The sequence below is a fragment of the Barbus barbus genome (assembly GCF_936440315.1).
Source record: "Barbus barbus genome assembly, chromosome: 34".
Classification (NCBI taxonomy): domain Eukaryota; kingdom Metazoa; phylum Chordata; class Actinopteri; order Cypriniformes; family Cyprinidae; genus Barbus; species Barbus barbus.
The window spans coordinates 27,603,224-27,626,189 of NC_136762.1; the positions used below are offsets into that span (position 1 = coordinate 27,603,224).

The following is a 22,966-nucleotide window of genomic DNA, read 5'->3' on the forward strand; positions in this document are numbered from 1 at the left end:
GAGAACTGATACAGAGGTGGACAGTGTTGCATTGTTTTTTTTTTTTTTGTATGCGTTGAGTCTAATTTATTTTCTCTGCAAATGGCACAGGGTGACATCCGTTCCCTCTATAAACGTAGCCTACAGCATAAGGTTGAATATTTGCATTTTAAAAAAACAAAAACTGAGGGGAGAAATGGAGCTCCAAGAGCTAATGAAGAAGAAAATTGCTCTAGAAATAGAGTTGCTGCAAAAGGAACTTCAAAGTACTAAAACCTTTCACATTTCAGAGCACTACTGTTGACCTTGCATAACAATATCTCTTTGCAGGCAAAAGATGACCCTAATTTGTTGTTTTTTCTCAAAGAACAACTAATAAAAGTCATTGAATCCATATTTGCCTTGTCTTTTTTTTTTTTTATTTGTCTTAATTTTTATTAAATTATTCTCAATGGTGTTCCACAATCCTGTCCCGTGCAGCTCTGCCACTAGGTTGATCCAAGTGCACTGGCTGGAGGTCATCATCAGGCTGCACTTCCACCACAGGGGTCCTCTCCTTTCTAATGGTGGCAATGTTGTGTAATACAGCACATGCGACAATAATGTCGCATGCCCTGTCAGGTGCAACCCTCAGACTTTTCAGACACTGAAATCTTCCCTTTAGTTGCCCAAAGGTCATTTCAATGCGTGCCCTTGTCCTGGCTAGAGCTGCATTGTACCTGGTTTGTGGTCCAGGGTTGGGGTCAGGGAATGGAGTCATAAAATACTGCCTACAGGCATAGCCCCTGTCTCCAACCAGGATCCCATCGTAATCACCTGTACAATGGTAAAATGCAGTTCTGTTAGGCCCACAATAAGTGTGTGTGTGTGTAATACAGTGAGCATGACATTAATATCCTTAACACGTTCAAATAATGTGCATAACTGTGACTCTCTGAAAATTCTTGAGTCATGCACAGATCCTGGCCATTTGGCTTCCACATTTGTGATATGACACATAGAGTCACACACCATCTAAGACATTGTAGTCAATCAACTGCATACTTATGGAATACATTGTATATATTACCAATATAAAATATTAAGAATAGTGATACTTAACTCACCTGCACATTTATACTGTGAACCCCCTTTCGGTTCACAAAATCCCCTTCATTTGGGGCCTGGTGGGGCCTTGATATGAATGTGTGTGCAGTCTATGGCACCAATCACATTAGGGAAGCCTGGGGGACAATCGATTTATATAGTGTAGTCATATTCATACGATCTTCATTAACAAGTAGAATGTACCTGCAATTGCGAAATAGCTCTGTTTTACAACTTGGGGTCTTAAGTGGCTTGGAAAGACTACAAACACACCTAAAAACTGCTTTAGCGCCAGGTAAACTTTACGAATGGCACGACAGACAGCACTTTTGGCCAAGTTCTCCGCATCCCCAATAGTGTACAGGAAAGTGCCACTCGCAAAGAATCTCAACGCGATGCACACAGTTTGTGTTGTGGTTAAAGCCCGACTCCGACGAGTAGAACTTTTAATATGAGGTTCTAACAAGTTTATTATGTAAATGACACCCTCACGTGAAAAACGATATCTTTCAAAAAGTACACTATCGCGCTGTGCTAATGGATCCTGTCTGTGTCGCAAAACGCGATTAATTCTAAAAGCTCTGCGAATTATCCTCGCACCTTCCGCAACAGGTTGCTCTCGTAAAAACGGGCAAGACATGGCTGCGACAGACTTCCCTATCTCCTCCGCTTATAAAGCCGCGATCTAATCCTGTTTACATGAAATAAGCTGCTCCCGAGCAGGTTTAAGCTTGCGCACCTGTTGCTATGACAGCAAGTCCAGGATGAGCGTCGAAGAACCAAACAATCCAAGATCATGCCAAATCGTCAACAATCAAATCCAGCTAACTGAGTTAGCGACGTACGAAGAACGAGCCCCAGGATTCCTACATTTTAAACACAAGCATGTTTCTCTCTCACTTCTATGTTTTATTTTTGATTATTTATGAGGCCTGACTGAAGGAGGGGGGCATCATGTAATGTCAATACTTTTTTTAAAATTTTAAAATGTAAATTTAAATAATTGTTTATTATATTTAATATAATCAATATCTATAAGCAAAATAATTTCAAAGCGTACAACATGTGCTTTTTTGAACTTATTAGCTAGAAATGAGCAAATTAGTGTGAAATTGCCAAACCTGTTACTGTCATCCCTATTAATTGTCAGGGTAACGGGTTGTGACATTGTCACCCTGTTTTTAATGATTGTCTGTGTAAAATGCAAACATGTTTAAAGGTCACCCTGGCTGTAATTTTAAGCTAATGCTACACCATTCAGTGGCATATGAGTGTGATTTACATTTTGGTTAGTATTATTGGTATTGTTACTATTACTGTTGTGGTAATGACCAGAATAGGATAATCAGTCTCAACAAAAATCTTTTTTTTTTTTTCCATAACTCATAGTCAATAATGCATCCATGTTAATTCAATTACAAACAAGAGCAGCAAGGAGACTGCAGACCTTCACCCCAGTCTTGCAATGTTCAAAAAAGTCAATAACTTGGTCTGGTTTCAGATGGCCACAGAAAGACCAAGATCTGATCATCTTCCTTGCCTAATAATTTAATTAGATCAGCATATTTGAAGTTCTGTGAGGGGACACAGACAAACAGATTATATGATGTCATTATGTTGATGTCTTGCCGTCAGCCAATCGCTGCATTGCTGATCGTGGCTTCGAGTATAGATACATAGCCCCTTTCAAACAAACCCATGAACGCACAATTGTCTCAGATAACTCAATCCAGCTATACTAATCATCAACAACAGGTGCGTTGGAAGAACTGAATTAGCCAGCTCATGATTAGCGCGATGATATCATCTTGGATGTGTCATTTGATCACGGATGTAATAAGTGACATAAGAACGGGCCCCAGGTTTGGACAGCCCTGGTATTATGAGTTATTCAGGTCATTTCATCTTGCTGAATCAAAGCAGGAGACTTTTGAAGCAGGTCAAAGATCAACAAAACTTTTATTATTTGCAATATTAAATGTGTGGTTTATGACACTATTTTATTTTGACTATGTATTTAAAGTTTATTCTCCAAAAATATACCTTTTGAAAAGTGAAGTGTGGCTTGACAACAGTATCATACAGTCAAGGAAAAACACAAAATGAGAAACATTTATTAAAAAAATCTACTTTCGTGCAATTTTTTTTATTTTACAAATGTTTACAGAGCAAGGTATTCAGAGGGTTTATGATGATTAGCCCAGAATAAACAACATCAATAAGCGCATTACAGTGGCAGCGCACAACTCTAGTCCTGCAACCTGGTTAAGTCTGATGTCATGTTTTCTCCAAACGCTCCTTCAGGTCATAAAAGCAGCGCTGAACCCAGAGACTCTTAAGACCTGAAATGAGTGTGTGAGATAAAGGAGACTTTCAAAATAATCCAGGACCAGGGTTAAGAACAGCTGCATCGCAGACCTGACAGCATTTGTTTTGTTTTATTTCATTCAAACATATTTAAAAACAAAGACTTAGGATTCCGAAACATGGTAACAGGGAAAATAACAGATTACGGATGTAAGGCCTGTTTCACACCACAGACATGAGCAGCACGTGTTTTTCAGTGGACGTGTTTACAGAAGACAGTAGAAGCATCTGCATTCTAACACACACTTAAAGTGACAGTGCACTGATGATGGATAAAATCAATATGATTTGACATGGAAAAGTCCAGTGTGTTGTGATTAGGGCTATGATGGTCGCCATGACAACTGCGTCACCTCGGTGGTGGTCTAATTGCCACCAGCAGTAGTGCACGTGACGTCACACACTCTATAACAAGCATAATACAAAGTTTTGTATACAAGTGTAATAACAGTATGTAACAGTTGCAGATTGTTTTATTTAGACTATAAGTCTAAGGTAATTCACAAATGACCTCAAACGCCCTACACTGCATCTCCTTTAGATTGGCAGGTGTGAGCACAGGAAAATACAGTTAATTCTGCATTCGATGGACCTTGTTGGGAAACCAAATACTACATTGCCGATCTGGAGCCATCTCCATTCACCCATCCACATTTATACGGGTGTCTTCGCGTTCAAATGATCGCAAACGCCCAACTGGTCAGGTTGGTATTGGTGAGGCTTTCTCCAAACTGGCCAAATACAAATGACACAGCGGTAAATGGAAGATGCTAACAAGAAATGTGGCAACATACGCCGCGATTCCTATTCCACAGAGAGCGCTTGCAGATGAGGAGTTAACATGCCCACTTGCTTGTTGGCAGTGAACAGTGAACCGTGTCTACACCGGATGCGAAGGCTGCCATGCCGCGTCGCAACACAACAGGTTGTGTCTATCTACACAGGACATTTGAGCTCTGTGTCAGTACGTTATAAATAGGAAGAGGCATCAGTTTACTGTGAGGGATTTGTCGTGTCGTATCGCGCCGCATCCAATGTAGACATAATCACTGATTATAATGGTTTCTATAGTATTTTGTTGTGTTGCGCCGCTCGCGTCTTACTTATTTAACTCTATTATTTCTTTGATATTTATTTTAGTGTTTTGCAGGCTGCGTGTTCACTGATGGAAGTGCTAAAATAAACACACACATTTGTTAATAGATGATGGAGCCTCATTTATTTTTTGTTTCTCAAAAATCTGCCACCGTCACAGCCCTAATTGTGATATGGAAAAACTACAGTACATTAAGTGACAATAAGGAAATAGTCTATTGTGCACAATTAAACAGTTGATCAGTGACCCACTATTGATAACCAGTTTAAAAGTCAATATTAAAATAAATACTCACCATAGTGACCTAGAAATACGTTCTCTGTATAGAGCACAGCAGAAATGTGTTGAAGGACAAAGGTTTTTGATGCTGCTCAAGTTTGTGATGTGAAACAGGTGTAAGAAAGTCACTGGCAGATACAGTATGAGGAAACTGCAGTAAGAAACATCAGCGTGTTGATTCCAGTCATGAGTGTTTTATTATGAATGAGATTTAGTGCTTCTTCCTTCCGGAGCCTTTAATGTTGAGTTCATTGTAATGGGTTTGATTTCCTGCGGCTGCTTTGTCATCTCTGTGAACACACAATAGTAAAGAAACTGAAACATTATCATATTAAACAGGATTTGAGTGTAACCCTATATTCTCTTTAAATGTGACCTTTGACGTTATGGTGTGGTGTAATATGGCTGTGCATCATGTATCAGCTGGTTTGTTCAGTTATTTAAAGAGCATTAACTGCATGGAAGCCAAGCCTCAGTTCAGTTCAGTGAAATCAGTCACTCTTCCTTCTGAATCTTCCAGAACCAATATTCCAGTCTGTCTCTTCACTGGTATTGAAAGCGTAAAACTTTTGAATTCAATGTTAACTCTTGGATGAACTACAAATAGTTTGTCTAACTGTGCCAGAACGTCTTATGTATGTAACCCTCTTTCCCTGATGGAGGGAATGTAGATGTTATGTCGTGATGAAATTAGGGATCTTACTTGGGAGCTCGAATCCTCTCTGATTAAGAGGAAAAGGCAATGAAATTTGGCTAGTGGATTTTGCATGCTGAGCCACTCCCCGTGCATATGGGTATAAATAGGCGACAGGTGCATCCACTCATCAGGTTTTATGCTGAGGAGCCGAAAACTTGTCCCTGACAACCAGCGATGGTTCGAGGTTGTGGCATGGGGACATAACGTCTCTGTTCCTTCCATCGGGGATCGAGGGTTACGTACGTAACCGAGACGCTCCCTATCTGTCGGCCACTATGAGTTATGTCGTGACAACATTTGGGGTTCATGGAAAGCACCACAACATGAACCCCATCACAACCCTAAGGCATTGGCAATGTTGACAAGCAGCCAAGTGTCAGACAAATGCTATGCAAAGTTTGTCACCTTCCCAGCGCCCCCGTGCAAATTCGCTGACCTTGGTACAAGGTGAGTATATCGCTGCTGGTGATAGCCAAGCTGCTGTTCCTTTCTTAACAGAAGGGATTTCAACCTTCGATGAAAGATTGCTTCAAATCTTCCCTATTTGTAGTTACAGCTTGGCAGTAACAATGGGGAAACGAGCCTTCCAGAGAAGGGCGCTACGGAGGTCACATTCTGGTGCTGAAGGATACTCAACCAGGGTTTGCCATCTGGGGAACTTTGCTGGAGGAGAAAGGCACTCGCATCACTGGATGAGACTGAAAAATTTCAGGGTCTCAGGACAACGTGAGAGTAGGCCGGCCCGAACGCAAGGCACTATTCGCTCACCAAAAATGCTTGGAGGTCCCTGACCCTCTTGATGGAAGTGAGCGCGGTCAGGAGCGCTGTCTTAGCAGACAAAAATTAAGCTCAACTGAGTCCAGTGGCTCAAAGGGATCCCTATGAAGGCCAGCCAGGACGGTAGAGAGATCCCAGGAGGGCACCAGGGGTGGCCTAGGAGGATTTAACCTTCTTACACCCCTCAGGAACCTGACAATGAGATTGTGCTTTCCCAGGGACCGGCCATCCACTGCATTGTGATGTGCTACGATAGCAGCATACACTTTCAAGTTGGGGGGTAACAGCCTGCACTCCAACTTTTCATGCAGGAAAGAAAGCACTACTCCAATCGTGCATCTTTGGCGGGCGAGTTGTGGCATGCAACATGATCGTAGACAACCCTGCCAGTTGATGTATGAAACAGTCACAATGTTGTCCATACTGACCAACATGTGCTTGCCAAGCAGCAGTGGCTGGAACCACAGCAAGGCTAGTAGCACTGCCAGCAACTCGAAGCAATTGATGTGCCAAAGCAGTCGAGGCCCTGTCCAGAACACAGAGGCTATCTGCCCATTGCATGTAGCACACTGGAGCATCCGTCGTGACACCGACATGCCGAGACACATGTTCTAATGGTACTCCGGCCCGTAGAAAGACAAAATTCATCCAGGGGCTGAATGAGCGGCAACACGTCGGCATGATGGTCACGCGACCTGTACCGCGGCGCCATGCCCATCTCAGGACTCGGGAGTGTAACCAGTGCTGAAGTAATCTCAAATGCAGAAATCCGAGCGGCGTGACTGCAGCTGCAGATGCCATATGCCCCAGAAGCCTCTGAAAGTGTTTCAGTGATGAAGGAACTCAGGCAGTTCAGCATGGACTGGGCATGCTCATTGGTAAGACGCGCCATCAAACACACCGAGTCTAACTCCATACTAAGAAAAGAGATTCTCTGCACAGGGGGGAGCTTGCTCTTTTCCCAGTTGACCCTATGCTCCAACTGGCTGAGGTGCCGGAGCACCAGGTCCCTGCGATCATACAACTGTTATGGGCGAGTGGGCCATGGTCGAGAACGTTTGTAACATGATATATGTCTTTATCATCACTTGTGTGCTAAATAAAAGTTTTAATTTCTATATATACTGTCTCCAAGCTTTTGAACCTGGCATTATCATAGTGTATATTGTTTATGTGCTCTGAAGAAAAAAAAACAAAAAAAAACACATTTTGAAACTCTGGGTTATTTCTCTCATCAGATCTTCTTCCAGAAACAGAAAGTAGCCGAGATGAACTTGTTTGTTTACGTGGAGGCGATGTGGGCATTTACATTCACGTGCGCCTCACGTGGATGTTTGAATGTGAAAGGCGTGATCGGCGCGTGGGCGTAACCGCATTAGATATGAGTTGAGACGGGAAAACTGGACATTGCGTTGGTTTCATATGGATTACTTTAACATAGAATATTTGTTTTGGACGTGTCTTCATTTAAAAGTAGACATTTCAAGCTTTCTATACATATATTTTGCATGTATTAGAGGCAAGTATTCGTGGAAATTCATGTTGTTTTGTGTACGTGTCTGTGAAGAGAGGTGACAGAGACAGCCGGCAGAGAACGCACCCTGTTTATTTTCTCTATTTTTTTAAAAGCACATTGTTTTGTTATTATGACTATACACAAATAAAAGTAGACCATTTGCAGTTTCAAATGATACCTTACTCTTATCTGTACGATTAAAACTTGTGGAGTATTTTTAGTTCGTTTCACGTCATAAAGAAAAAACGAGACAGCCCGCACTGGTGCAGGCTTCGACCCCAGGGGGTTAACGTTCCGCCTGGAAACAAAGATGCCATGGCACAAGCCCCCTCACGAAAGAAGAAAGCCATCTTGTTTACAACTGTGACGACGAGTGCTGATCAGGATCAAATAAACACTGGGTTTTCAAAAGTATGTGAAATATTTAAAGTTTGCGGCATAGAATCGTTAAAATGCAAGAGTTTTACACACCGGTTTCATTCGCCATGCTGATAGAGCATCAGATGTCAGTATCGGGGGATGGGGCGATCATCCTCTGAGGATGAAGATTCAGCGGGGATGCCCCCCTTGGGTGTTGTCACCACTGCTGAATCGGACCCAGAGTTGACGGCTATGCTATTCCGGGCCGTCGCAAGCATCAGGCTGGAGGCGTGCACACCTCCCAGTCCCAAGCCTTCGCGGTGGGATGATTGGTTCCTCGACACGGGCTGTGGCTCATAACCTTGCCTCATTCCTTTCTTCCCAGAGGTGCATGAGGAGCTGATGAAGTTGTGGACGGCCCCTTTTTCAGCCGGAAGCCGCTCTTCTGCCTCCTCCATCCTCACTACCCTCGATGGCGGGGCGGCTAGGGGGTACGTTGACATTTCCCAGGTGGAGAGTTTGGTTGCAGTGCAGCTGTGCCCGCAAAACGCTGCCACTTGAAGGAATCATTCTCATCTCCCATCCAAAGCCTGTAAGCTAACGCAGGCTCTCACCGCCAAAGCTTACAGTCCTACAGGCCAAGCCGCCTCTGCCCTGCATGCCATGGCGATCCTTCAAGTACACCAAGCCAAGGCACTAAAAAAAAAATGCACGAGGGCAGTACCAACCCGAGGTTGATGCAGGAACTTCGCTTGGCGACTGTCACGGCGCGGTCCTCGGGAAGGTGATGTCCACATTATTGGCCCAAGAGTGCCATCTATGGCTCAGCCTTGCTGAGATGAGTAACGTCGGCAAACTTTTATTTAGCACACAAGTGATGATAAAGACATATATCATGTTACAAACTTTCTATTCATAAAAAAAAATAAAAAATTCTTAGCTCTTTTCAACATAATAATAATAATAATAAAATGTTTTTTTGAGCAGCAAATCAGAATATTAGAATGATTTCTGAAGGATCATGTGACTGGAGTAATGATGCTAAAAAGTCAGTTTTGATTGTTCCTAATAAACTGTTTAACTGCACTCATAAGTGAATCTCAAGTTATTTTGTGTGATAGATAAATATATTCTTAATAAACTACAAAAAAAAATAAAAATTAAATTTATTTTGTCCTCATATTCTTTCTTGTAACTCTTCCCTCTCAGTTACACACTTGACTGAATGGCTCATTATGAAGCTCATTATGAAGCTCATTATGCGGGCCTTTGTCTTCTCAGGTGTGAATGTGAAGGTTGATGCCTTCTCGTATAGACCCTTTTTACTAAAAAAGTGACTTAGAAAATTTAAATTAACGTTTAAACGCATAAACGTTTCTTTCTCAAAAACACAATCAAGTACATAAGTGCTGCTAACATATTGTAGCCCAGTTTGTGCTGTTTACAGTGTTATTAGACTTTAGCCATTTATATATTTACAAGCAACTGAAAAAAGCACAAATGTCAGGTCATGTCAAAACTTCTCCAGGCCCCCAAGACACCCTCAGACCCCAGAGGGTTAAAGGAGCATAGGAAACGACCACAACCAAGAGGACATGGACGAAACGGCGTCTTTAAAAAGACGCGAGCCGTCCGTGATCAGAAACTGCCCTTTTAGATGAAGCACCCAGGGGAATCGCTGAATTAACAGGGATGCCGATGATTGTGTGGTATTGCCAGCCAGAACAGCCTCTTCTTCCAGAAGCAGTGAGAATTTGCCTGGTGAACCTCGAACTGTGTTCATTCACTCAGCTCCGAAGCAAAAATCTGATGAGTGGAAGCACCTGTCGGCTATTTATACCCGTATGCACGGGGAGTTACTCATCATGCAAAATCCACTTGCCCAATTTCATTGCTGTTTTCTCTTAATCAGAGAGGATTCGGGCTCCCAAGTAAGACCCCTAATGTCGTCACGACATAACTCCGAAAGATAGGGAATGGCAGTTATTTAATAATAGTAAGTTATCTAGAGGCTATGCATTACTGTTACTGTCTTGTCAAGATTCTTAACAGAATGTCAAGAAGAAAACAAGACTGCGAGTAAAGCAACAAGGCCTCTGTGGGGTTCCATAAGTTTGAAGAGCAGTCAGTAGTTATGAGTTTTTCAGGATGCAGATGAACCACAATTTCTCGCAGCGTTAGTTCCAAACTGACAATGTAATGGGACCCTTGCATAAATCTTGTTTTCCTAACCAGGAAGTTTGGAAGGAAGGTTTTTTTTTTCATGTATATTTACATTATATATATATATATATATATATATATATATATATATATATATATATATATATATTTTTTTTTTTTTTTTTTTTTTTTTACATGAATATTTAATCATTTTTAATATATTTAATTTCAAGCTTCATATACATAAGTATATTTCAAAATGTATTTCAGGAGCAAAAACATACATTTACAATCTAATAGCAGCATACTTTTAGGCTTTATTTATTCTTATTATTCTATTTAAATATGTTACATGTTCACACATTATAGACAATACATTTTTTCTTCAAATTGTTTTTGAAAAATACAGAAAAAGGACAAAAAATATATTAGTACAAAATATATTTGTTAAAATATTTAAAAATATATTTAAGCAAATACATTTTTTGTATATTTTGAAATCTATTTAATAATCATCAAAAAACTCATAATGCGAAGGCACTCGAAAATAGTGTGAAAATATAGTTTTCGCTATATTTTTGAGTGCCTCGTGGTTACGTATGGAAGCCCGTTTCCACCACTGAATAAAAAATAAAAAGGGTAATTGCCACTTTTTATCTCACAATTCTGATACAAACTCGCAATTCTGACTTGTTTTCTCAGAATTGTATGATATAAACTCGCAATTGCGAGTTAAAAAGTCAGAATTGTGAGATATAAACTCGGAATTCTGAGAACATATCAGCCCCCCCCCCCCCCAAAAAACTTAATCTTTATAAATCGAAATTCTGACTTTATAACTCGCAATCGTGAGTTTATATCATGCAATTCTGAGAAAAAAAGTCAGAATTGTGAGATAAAAAGTCGCAATAACCTTTTTTTATTTTTTATTCAGCGGCAGAAACGGGCTTCCATACGAGTTCTTTGACGATAAATAAAAAAATCCTGCATCCAAAGAGCACCGATTTATGGACTTTATACCCAGTAGCATTTTTTTTGCATATTTTTGATATATTTAATAAACTATTTGAATATATATAGTTTGCTGCATGGCTGGTTTCTGTTGCTGACCTGTGTGTGTCTTGCGGTCCTGTGATGGCTGCTCGGTGAACCGCTCGGTGTCTCGGTGCTTCCAGGCGGGACATGGGCGCAGAAGCCTGGAATCGAGACAACCCTCTCTGCCATTCCTGATCGAAGGACTGGGCCTCCGCTGGGAAGACAAAACAGCATCAGAAACAGCCTGCTGTGCGCTGGAGCTGAGCGGGTGAAAGGACTTGGATAGATGGTTGTTAGGTGGCCGCTTACTGTCCCAAATCAAACAGTCCAACTCAGGTCTTTATAAGCTTTTGTGCTATAGATTGGACTAATTTCCAGCCTGGGAAATTAGCTTTTTTGTGCCCCACAGTGGCCTCATTAATGTATGTAATTAGGATATGTTTGTCAGTTGTCTTCAAGGTGAAAATCTGATTGCTTAGAAACATTATATTTTGTTTTAATAGTTTATGGCTGTTAGAATTTGTTCAAAACTGATAAGCAAATTGTTAAGTAATAAAAATAGTGATGATTGACTAAGCAAACACCGTTAATAAAAAGAAAAAGCATGCATTGAATGTGCTTTGTCACTGCTGCTCACGTCACCAGAGGAACTTTAACACGTGTTTGTCTCTTTAAATGCCTCCTCACTTTCATCCATGTTCTGGAAGTCCTGGTTGAGCTCCTTCTCCCCGGTTTTCCTGTTCTCTTTCCTCTCAATGACGTGGCCTCTGTCCTGGATGTGATGGCCGATGGACATCTTCTCCAGTCCGCTCTCAGAGTCCTTCAGACTCCTCCTGATCTCCTTTATCTAGACACACCACAAACCACCAATCATGACACTGATCCGCAGGAGGTGCTGATGTGTGCGAGTGTTTGAGAGCAGGACTCACTCCTCCAGGAGCACAGCGCGTCTGAGACGAGGCCTGGAAGACTTTGGGGGGCTCGTCTCCCACTTTAGAGTACGTCACGACAGAAGAAGAGGAAAACGAGTGGCTGTTGGGGTCTGATGGCATGTTCTCCTACAAGAAAAAGTTACACAAGCATCTGAGAGACTTGAAATGCTGTTCTCTCTAATTCAGTCTTGTTAATTTGCTAAAGGAAGGTCGATTTGTTGATAAAAGTTGCTAAATGACAGTGATGTCATTGGGTAATCACGATGACACGTTGTGTCACAACATCACATCTCAGCAAAATATATATTTTATGTTAATGTAGATTTGTTTGTAAAATAATATGCATAATATAATAAATAAATGTATTTTTAAATACACTGAATTATTGAACACACCTTTTTGAATGATTACAATTGATGTACTTTTAATAGCTAGTAAACTAGTAATATTACACTCTCAACAATTATGCTTTAAGCAGTTTATTAGTAGTTAGTTAGTATGCTGCACTCTTCAGAAAAGTGTGTAAAAATAGGGCACAAATACTATGTTAATATGGAACAATTTTCAGTTTTTTACCTGCATTTTAAATTACACATTGTGTTTTCGGGTTACAGGGTTACAGTGGATTATTGATAATGGACAATGTCCTGGAAAATTACTAGTATCTTTTCCATTTTTCTTACAGTGTGATAACTGATCAACAATCGCAGGTACAAGCTACTAACAAAGTGTATCATGAACAATTATTCAATTATTCAGTTATTTTTATTATTATTATTATTAAATTGAACAATCGCAAATAGCAGCTAAATTAATTAATGTGACGTGTGTACTGCTAGGCATCTGTGGTTTCCTTTTTCATAATGTGAGTCACTTATCAAAAGTTCCTAAAAGTTGCCATAAAAATAAATTTTCAAAATTGCTAAATTTGTTGCTAGGCGCTTTTGGAAGAGAAAGTTGCTAGGGTACTCTGAAAAGGTGCTAAATTGTGCAACAAAATTGCTAAGTTGGCAACACTGGTTTCACAACAAAATTAATTTTTGATAAGTGCAACTTTATTGAAGATAAGAAATCTTTTAGCAATCAGAATCACTGAATTGCTTAAACTACTGATAACTATGAAAACAGCTCATTATAAAAACCCATTTGAAAACTCCTTGCATGCAGTCAGTTTAATTATCCTGACGGTGAAAGATGATGCATATAAACTGACTGACACTGTTAAAGAGGTCAGACTTACAAAATTTCTATGCATCGCCTCCATCCTGTTCCTCATGCTGTCCATCATAGCGAAAGGATTGCTAAAGAAATCCAGCTCCTGTTGACATTTATCACACATTTAGTAAATGCAAGTGCATGAAGCATCAGGCAATTCAGTATGATCTCAACAACACATCTATACATACTGCAGACAGCTGTTACTCAACTCTCCTATAGACTGACTTTACATCAGTTGATATTAAACCATTTTCTTATATTAAGAGTTTAAATGTAGGCTGTGTTGCTGTTCACTGGCCCGTATGAAGTTGTGCTACCAGAGTCAATGTGAAATTCATTCAAGTCAAACAGGGACTTTATTTTATCCATTGTGAACTATGAAATCTATTCTGATTAGTTTTTATTGCCACAATCGTTAATGAAGAGGTGAAGCAGTTATGACAGGTTGATGAGTGATGCCGCAGCAATGTAGGGTGTCCAGTCCGTGTTGACACCTGTCTATGAGCAATGACACGACACAATTGTCTCTGAGGAACCAAACACAGAGCAGACAGCTGCTGCTGCTGCACAAACACTACAAAAGGCCCGAAGGAAAGTAGCAATCTATGCAGGACACACTCAAAAACACAACAACACACAGCTTGTGAGAGGGATATATAGCTGTGAGGACACACTGGGAGTCATATGTCACACTGGAGGTTAAAGGTCAGAGTTCACTGGTCTTACAGCATCTAGAACCTGAGATGTGTGGGAGAAACTAAACTGTTAAACATGTTAAGCAGTGTCCTGCAGTGTGACGAATTACACATCAACGTGTTTCCACACTTTTTATACATGGAGTTTATATAGCCTAATTAATTAATAAAATAAACTACAAATTATAATTATTATTTGAAAGACTACATGGAACATTTGTTAATTTAAAAATGCATTTGGCACACCAGGACTATTGAAGTGAACTGCAAAAAAGGTATTTAAATTTTTTTTTAAAGTAAAGCAGAAACGGTTACCTGTTACCATTGTTCTTGTTCATTCAAATAAACTATAACATAATAGCTTCATGGAAGAAGAATATTTTCTTTCTTACGAATGTGCGTTTGTACTCAATGTACACTTGATAGTGTTAAAACTAAAAACTGTTCTTGAAAATAAAATAGTATTACTGATATAAAAGGCCATTTTCACAACTGTTTCTTAACTTTATAAGTACATTTACAAGTATATGGCAGACACGTTTCAAACAAAATTACATTAAAATATATCATTTATATAAGTTACCATAAATGCTGGTCCGTACATTAAGCAGTACTTTAACCACATTTCAAAGACAAAATACTATATAATTTCTAGGTGTGTCAAAAAGCACTCTTAAGAGTCATTTGCAAAATGCATTTTCATTTAGGTGCATGCAATTAATATGCAATTAAGTGTCCAAAAATATATCATTTAGTTTACACTTTCAGAGTATATTCTTTTATGTTCTAGTACATTATTTCCATAATAAGTACTCTTTTGAAAATAATACAAATATTTACACAAAGAATTTCTATGTTGTTAGCAACTTGTTTTTATTGGCCAGAATGATCCTACTATGATTTTTAATTACAAAACTGTTATGATAGATTGATTGATTGATTGACTGATTATGTAGCCTATTTATTTTTGCATTATATTAATGAGAATAAAATTTCCTAACGTTTTGAATTTTTGGGGGAGGGGAGTTATTAACTGTCAAAGGGGAAAAATGTTACAAAATATAACTGCAAAATATAAACAGATTTTCTTAGATTCCTGATTTTTTTTTGACAGTTTTCATGAGATTCATATGTGGCAGCGATATGGACAAAATGGGAATAAAATGGTACAATGCATGAAGATGACATGGAGGTAAAGCCAGCAAGTCCAAAGTCTTTAATTATCTAAACATGTAGAAGAAACACACTTATAAGTTAAACACAACTAGAAATGATGAGAACTGAAAGGCTAACTGAAAACACAGGGCTACATACACAAGGGCCAACATAGTGAACTAAATTATACTTCCAAGACACTCAATAAAAAGAACAAACGCCTTTAATGTACTGGGCTTAAATCATTACAAAATGGTTAAAAGTAGATCTACCCTGTACATCTAATTCTAGTTCCCCGTCTGTGTAATTCATAAACGCAAATTTATTATGCCCAGTATAATCAGATGACTGACTTTGAAACTGAGTAGTTTTCTGTAAAGATAACAGGCTTGTATTAATAGGGGAATGTTTATTTGCAAAGGCTAGCACCGCTAATGCGGAGCTCTTGAAGCTCTGTTCTCTTCTCCGGGAGCAACAGCTCATTCGCATTTAAAGCAACACACTCATAACAGCGCGTTTTGGCTCATACCATAAAAGTGGCCATTTTAACAAGCTGTAAAAAGTTATCTGTGGGGTATATTGAGCTAAAATTTCACATACACGCTCTGGGGACATCAGAGACTTATTTTACATCTTGTAAAAAAGGGCATAATAGGTCCCCTTTAAAGGCTTTTATCTTACCACGTGAGTGCCTTGGAAGTATTTTGTCTATATAATTTTATTTTTTACCTCCACCACATCCAATGAGCACCAGTGGCTTTATAAAGACACCCGTGTAGCACTCTCTGCTTCTGTTTTTTGTAATAGGGAGCTAAATAATGAACAGGTGCAACTAATTACAAACCATGGAGACAAACAAGCAGAAATCAGAACTTAACTTCAAAGAAACAGAGGAACAAAATGAAAACTAAACACAACATATTCCTGCCTGTGGAAACCTATGTCTGTTTGAATGTTTCAGTAATTTATGGTGCTGCGAGCTCTGAATGACTCCCAAAATTGGTAGCTGTCACCTCTGGTTATGGCGTCTAATAATGGAGAAGCAGCTCGAGTTTCTCTGAAGGTTTAGCGCAGCACTGCCTCAGCGGCTTTACGGTCCAGCCGTTTAAAACCATCATCACTCCTCAAGCTAATAAAGCCCTTGGAGAGTGCAGCTCGGCTATCTGCTCACCGTGTATTTTTAACCCACCGGAGGATGGGTCACATACACTATTTTGGGTGGGCTGTGTTTGGAAGACACAGGCCTGAGGTCACGACCCATTTATGCTGCATGCTATCACAGAAGAATGATTCAACAGACCCACAGGGAAAAACACGTTTGATTTAGCAAATGAGCCACACTGGAGAGCTCACGAAGAGGACTCAGTTCTGGGAATAATCACAGCGCCAGCAGCGCTTCGGACACAGCCTTAACACTGAAAACCTTTCTCAGGTTACTCTGTTACTAAACGCCCATGTGACTCATAAGTTGCTGCGCAACATTGCCAAATGTGTAGAAGAATTTTTTTTGGTCTAATGATGATGACTATGCTAAGCAAGCAACCAAAAGGGAAATGGCATAGTCCAATAATTGTTCATTTTTAACAAAATGTTCTAGCTAACAGTGAATTAGTTTAGTTAACTGCAACAACTACTCAAGTGCACTGTCCTGTCTGAGAATGCTACTCGACAGCGGCAATTTGTTCTGCCAATAGCCATAATCCTGAAATATTCAGACAATCTTCCAGTGGTTTCTGACTGTCTCAAACATACTGCATACACCAACAGTGAGAAAATCTGCTGAAATCACCAGCTCCAATCTGATTAGTTAGGCTCTCTGGCAGTTTCGATTATGAACACACTGGCAAATTGCCTGTCAGTCTGTTCCAGTGTGGTATTTGGGTTGGGTTTGAGAGCACCTGTCTCACATTTGGCAGGGCAGTCTTGAAACTGAAAGCCACGGCCTGAATTTGGCTAACAAGCATCCGACCTAAATGATTCTTCAACCAATGTATTTGTGTTCTTACAATTTATATAGCTGGTGTTGATTTCTATTTTATATACTTAGAAAGACAGAAATTTGAAAGCATACATCTCTAGGTGGTGCTATATAATTTTGTTACGCAACAGCTTATGGAATCTTGTTTTTAAACTGAATTTAGTTTAACCCCCTCAAAGAAACAGCATAGTCTTCACCAGTGGCATACCGTGGGGTTTCAGTCAGAGCCTTCAGTAAGCAACTGTAAACTACATGCACACATCTTACACATCTCTGTTACAGCTATATGCATATAATGCACATATTATGCTGCACACAGGCTCTCAACAACAATGACGGCTGATCAACAATTTCAACAGTAGGCTAGATTAGTGTGGGTTAAATGCAGAGTAAATTTCCCTACATGGTCAGTAAAAGTAATCCGCCAATACACGGGTCACTGTGCACATTCACATCATTCTAAAATGACGACGCGCCCAAAGAAGCAAAACTGTACTGGCCTTTGTTAGCTAATTCAGTTTGGGTGTTGGTCTTCCTTTCTCAGTTATTCTCTTTTTATCTGCAAAAGAGTGCCTTGAAAAAGGCGTTTTAGTAGATCGGCAACAAGATCTGGTGTAAGCTTCTGGTGTAGGCTTTCCTGTAGCTCAAATAGTAGAGCATGGCGCTAGCAACGCCAAGGTCATGGGTTCGATTCCCAGGGAAAGCAAGAGCTGATAAAATGTAAAAAACTGTAACTTGAATGTAATGTAAGTCGCTTTGGATAAAAGCGTCTGCTAAATGCATAAATGTAAATGTAAGCGCCGATGACTGCAGCTGTAATTTTCTTTTACTTTCACTTTCGTACCTTGGAAATCCCTGACTAAAGGGGCGATCTAATGCTGGGGGTAGCACTGGGCACATCGCTAGACCCAGAGGACGGGCTGTCATTGAACGTCAAAATTTGATTGGCTGATGATTCTGTCAGTAATGCTCGTAACAAATCAGATGTGTCGTCTTTCAACAAAAGGGTAGCACTATCTTTAGTGCTGGCCTCGGACTTTTTTTATGTAGAATATTCCAGTTCAACTTCAATTTAGTGGACATTACACAAATGAAAATGATACCTAAATAATCAATAAAAACATTTTTCACACAATTCTTTTTTTTTATAGGGCCACCAGAGAAGGCCCTTCTTACCCTGACGGACCACCACTGGTCTTCACTCTATAAATAAATACAGATGAATCCTTACAATTAAAGTTTGTAAAGATATTCAGTGAGCATTTTTTCTCTCTTTTGTTTTTTGATTAAGAATAAGGACAGAAGCATTACTGCTGTCACTTTAAGACCAAATGCACAGATCCAATATACTCAGTGTCGATCCTAGACTCCTCGGGGCCCTAAGCAAAACTTTGTCAGGGGCCCCTGTCAGTGTGTTATAAAACCCCAAAATGACCCTTGACCTCTTAATCTGTTCTTTCAGAGCAGTTTCAATGTCAGCAAACAACAGTGAGTCGAAACAGTGAGTCAACAGTGAGTCGGTAAAGGCCCGTTCCCACCAAGGACAATAACTATAAAGATAATGATAAAGATATAGTTCTAAAAGTCGTTCCCAATATTAACGAATAGCAGAGTCCACACTACAGCTATAACGATAAAGGCACAGAGAAACAATATAGTTGAAATCACTTCCAGAACGATTTTTTTTCCCAGCTGATGAACGATACAAACATTGACACCCAATCAGAATCCATCCTGCTATAATGAGCTCAAGAATTTAAAGCAGCAGACGAGCGTGCGCTTAGAATAAACAGACAATATGGTCCACTGGTGTGGACGCTTATATCATTATATTTATAGTTATCGTTATTGGTGTGAACGGGGGAACTGATTCTTATTAAAGTCACTAAAATTATTCAGTGAAGAACAGTGAATCATTCTCTCGTTTTTGTTTGTTTGTTTGAATAAACATTAATGACAGAGGCAGCAGCAGATTTTTTATGCTGCTGTCACATTAGGCTGATGATACACCAGACAACTTTTTTGAGCAATGCTGCTTGGGCACTGAAAATGGGTAACAAATTTCTGTTTCGATACTTTAGATCAGCAGTTCTCAATTCTAGTCCTTTCATTAGATGTGAGCTCTGTGCATGAACTGTGTTCCGATTGACATGGTCCCTACACAGTGTCCATTGCTCCCTACTCCCTGAGCAGGGGAAATCCATTGAAGTTTACTTCACTTTCATTCATGGATTTGCGCTGTGCAACGTCTTCACATAATATACCTCTGTATAATATACCTTCTTCATATTGCTGGACAATGCCAGCAATATGAAGAAAGCGATGGATGATTTGGGAGTCCCTATTTTGGGCTGTGTCGTGCACTCATTACAGCTTGTTGTTAACGAGATACTTTTTTCCCAACGAAGCGTGAGCGATGCAATTGCAAGTGGGGCACTTAAAACATTCTCCATTTGCATTCTCACGGTTGGAGGACATTCACGAATTTCAAATGCCCCTGAAACATCTTCAGCAAGATGTCAAAACCAGATGGAACAGTGCATACTATATGATTCAGAGCATCCTTGAACAGAAGCGAACCTTATGCACCTTTACTGCCGACCATGAGCTGGCTGCAATGCTGATGGAAAACCACTGGGCATTGCTGGAAAAAACAATGATCGTACTGCCACCATTTGAAGAACTGACGCAAACCATACGCTCATCCAGTTCAACCACAGCGGATGTTATTCAAAGACTTTCAGTTCTGAAACATTTGCTATTTCTGGGAAGAAACACAGGGATTAAAACAATGAAACAAAGACAGGTATAGGCTAAAAGTCTAGAAAGTACGTTTCATTGTTTCTTTTTGGGGAAGTCGTGGCCTAATGGTTAGAGAGTCGGACTCGTAATCGAAAGGTTGTGGGTTTGAGTCCCCAGCCGGCAGGGATTGTAGGTGGGGGGAGTGAATGTCCAGCGCTCTCTCCACCCTCAATACCACGACTGAGGTGCCCTTGAGCAAGACACCGAACCCCCAACTGCTCCCCGGGCGCCGCAGCATAAATGGCTGCCCACTGCTCCGGGTGTGTGTGTGTGTGCGCTTATCATGGTTGTTATATTAATGTGTGTTTTGCACTATTTTTCATGAGTGTAAGGTATACTGTATAATAAGCACTGTGTTGCAATTTGCAACAGTTCTGATTTAAGATTCACTAGATGTAGAATATTACATTTTGGATTTAATTCAAATAATTTCACTTAATTGCATTAAGTATTGTTAAGTTTGTGATACAACTAGTAACTGTTGAAATTACTGTTAATTTTGCTACTGCACCATTCAGTTTTCTTAATAAGATTGTCTGCCATACTGTAGATTGCATATCATGTATCTCTTATGTTTTTTCCCTTTTTCATCAAGTAATGTGCAGTCAGATTTTGTATTTCTTTCTTTGCCTGAAACAAATAAATCTTAATGACCAAGTGAATTGTATACGTTCCTTAGTTTTGAAGGTAAAAAAAACCCACTAATATCGGATTGGTATCGGTATCGGCCGATACTCAGAATTTTTGTTATCGGATCAGATCGGCTCTGAAAATGTGGTATCGTTGCATCCACTGATCTATAATAGAGAACTGGATTGCTCATGATGTCATGAAAGTGAAGCTGCCACGCTGCCATATTGGTATTCCCCACTGTTCCCATTCATTCCATTGAATTAATAGGAAATCATACGAATTTAATGAGAAAACATCAACTAATGAGTCAGTGTTTTTAAATCTGAAGTAGGGTTGGGAATCGAAAATCGATTCCGATTCCAGAATCGGATACTTAACCCATTTAATCCCACCGGTCACAATTGTGACCGTAAAAAAGGTTTTCATTTGTAAAACTCTAAAAAACTTACTGACTGATATTTTAGTGCACTTCCTGCAAATATGGAAAAAATAAAGGTTCTCAATGAAATATGTGCAGTTTCACATGATTAGTGCAAATTGTCACATGACCAGAGCAGTTTACTTCCTGTTTGCACCTTGAGCAGATGATGGATGCATCAAAGCTCCAAAACAAAAGGATAGTAAAGTATGTTAACATAAACATATGACAAAGATTTTTGGTACACATGATCTTTAGGGTGTCTAGTATTAATATATGCATTCACATTTATTTAGTTTTGATGAAGGTGGTCATAGAATGAGTAAACATGTTGATGGTCACAAAAGTGACTGGTGGGATAACAGTGAACTTAGGTATACAATATAAATCCAATTGCAGTTGCTAGTGAAAATGACACTAAAATGTTGCAATGACAAAATATTGCACTAAGTTAAAAATTCAAATGTTACAAAAAATTTACAATAATGATGTTGTAGTACTTGTAGCATTAATATAAAAATGTGATGTTATATTTTATAAAAAAGTAACAATTTTGAAATGCGGTGATGGTTGAATTTTTTTGTGTTCCTATCAATGTTGCATAAGGTATTTTTATGCATAAGAGTAACCCTAGAATGTGATCAAACTGTTTAAAATAGCTGGGCTAAGATATATAAAAAAAATGTATGACTGCAGAAATATATTATTTCAGTACACACATTATCCCACAATTGAACATATAACACAATTTTTCACACTTTCCCCCAAAAAATAATTGATTATTTCAAAGGGTTACTTATGACACATCATTTGAATATTTTCATATCTGGGAATAATTTGTGTTTAAACGGGTTAAGGTCAGGAATCAGATACTTGTTGTCAAATTAAAATTTAGATTCCGCCTTTCGATTCCTATGCACTTTTTTTTTCTTCTTCATCTGTGAGGACCGGTGTGACCTAGCGATCTGCCAGGACTTGCTCGCTAATCTAAACGCTCCAAAGCTTCACTACATTTGCGATCAGAAGCCAAAAAAAGCTAAGTATAATATCTGTGATAGCTAAACATGTTGAAGGAAAGGTGTCACCACCAACAAGACATTCATTTAATAGATCGTTAAAGATTGCGAACATGATTCAAACACGTGATTCTATTCCTAAATTACAAACATTCATCTGCTTCATTCCTCAACCTTTGACGTATGCGATCTCAATGTTGTGATCACTTGGTTCGTCCGTGCAGTGTACGATTACATCAGTGTGATTTGAACATTTAAATCTGCATTTGCGCTGCTGCTGACCTAAAGAAAGCAGCTGTCATGTATATGAATGAAACCGCTTCAGTCTTTTCAACCACACAGTAGCATTATTTCTGTGTTGCAAACATTAAAATCACAGAAGCACTGTTATAAAATTTATAGTTCAGATATAATCTCTGATATGTACGGTAGCCTCTCCTTTTGAAAGTAATTTGACACTTCAAATGAAGATTTATCGATTACATTGTTACACCAGTAGCTGGCGAAAAGGGTCTGTTAAAATGTATTTGTCTTTGAAACATACAAGAGATTCGTTCAAAGACGCTGATTCATCCAGTAATGAAGCAAGTACATCCTGAGTGAGTTATTCATAAATTACATGTGATTTTGTTTAGTTGTCTAATATTTTTTTCTGCAGAATCATGAGAGAACCACAACTTCCATTGGGGAAAAAAAGAAAAAAAACTCAATTTATCCAGAATCATGCAGTTCTATTTTGCACACAAACAGCTCTTAAAGAATCC

The 22,966-nt window shown here is 39.3% G+C and overlaps 1 protein-coding gene across 1 annotated transcript in view; it reads right to left on the reverse strand.

The window, feature by feature from the left end:
- Positions 1–3,006: 3,006 nt before the first annotated feature.
- LOC306854262 (myeloid leukemia factor 1-like) overlaps positions 3,007–22,966 on the reverse strand; it is a 29,397-nt gene continuing 9,437 nt past the window's right edge. Inside the window, exons 3-7 of the mRNA XM_079392127.1 lie at positions 13,528–13,605; positions 12,285–12,413; positions 12,043–12,202; positions 11,431–11,569; positions 3,007–5,097 (exon numbers count right to left, since the gene is read on the reverse strand). Of these exons, the coding sequence (XP_079248253.1) occupies positions 5,019–5,097; positions 11,431–11,569; positions 12,043–12,202; positions 12,285–12,413; positions 13,528–13,605 (585 nt within the window). The 3' untranslated portion in view covers positions 3,007–5,018. The remainder of the gene's footprint in view (positions 5,098–11,430; positions 11,570–12,042; positions 12,203–12,284; positions 12,414–13,527; positions 13,606–22,966) is intronic.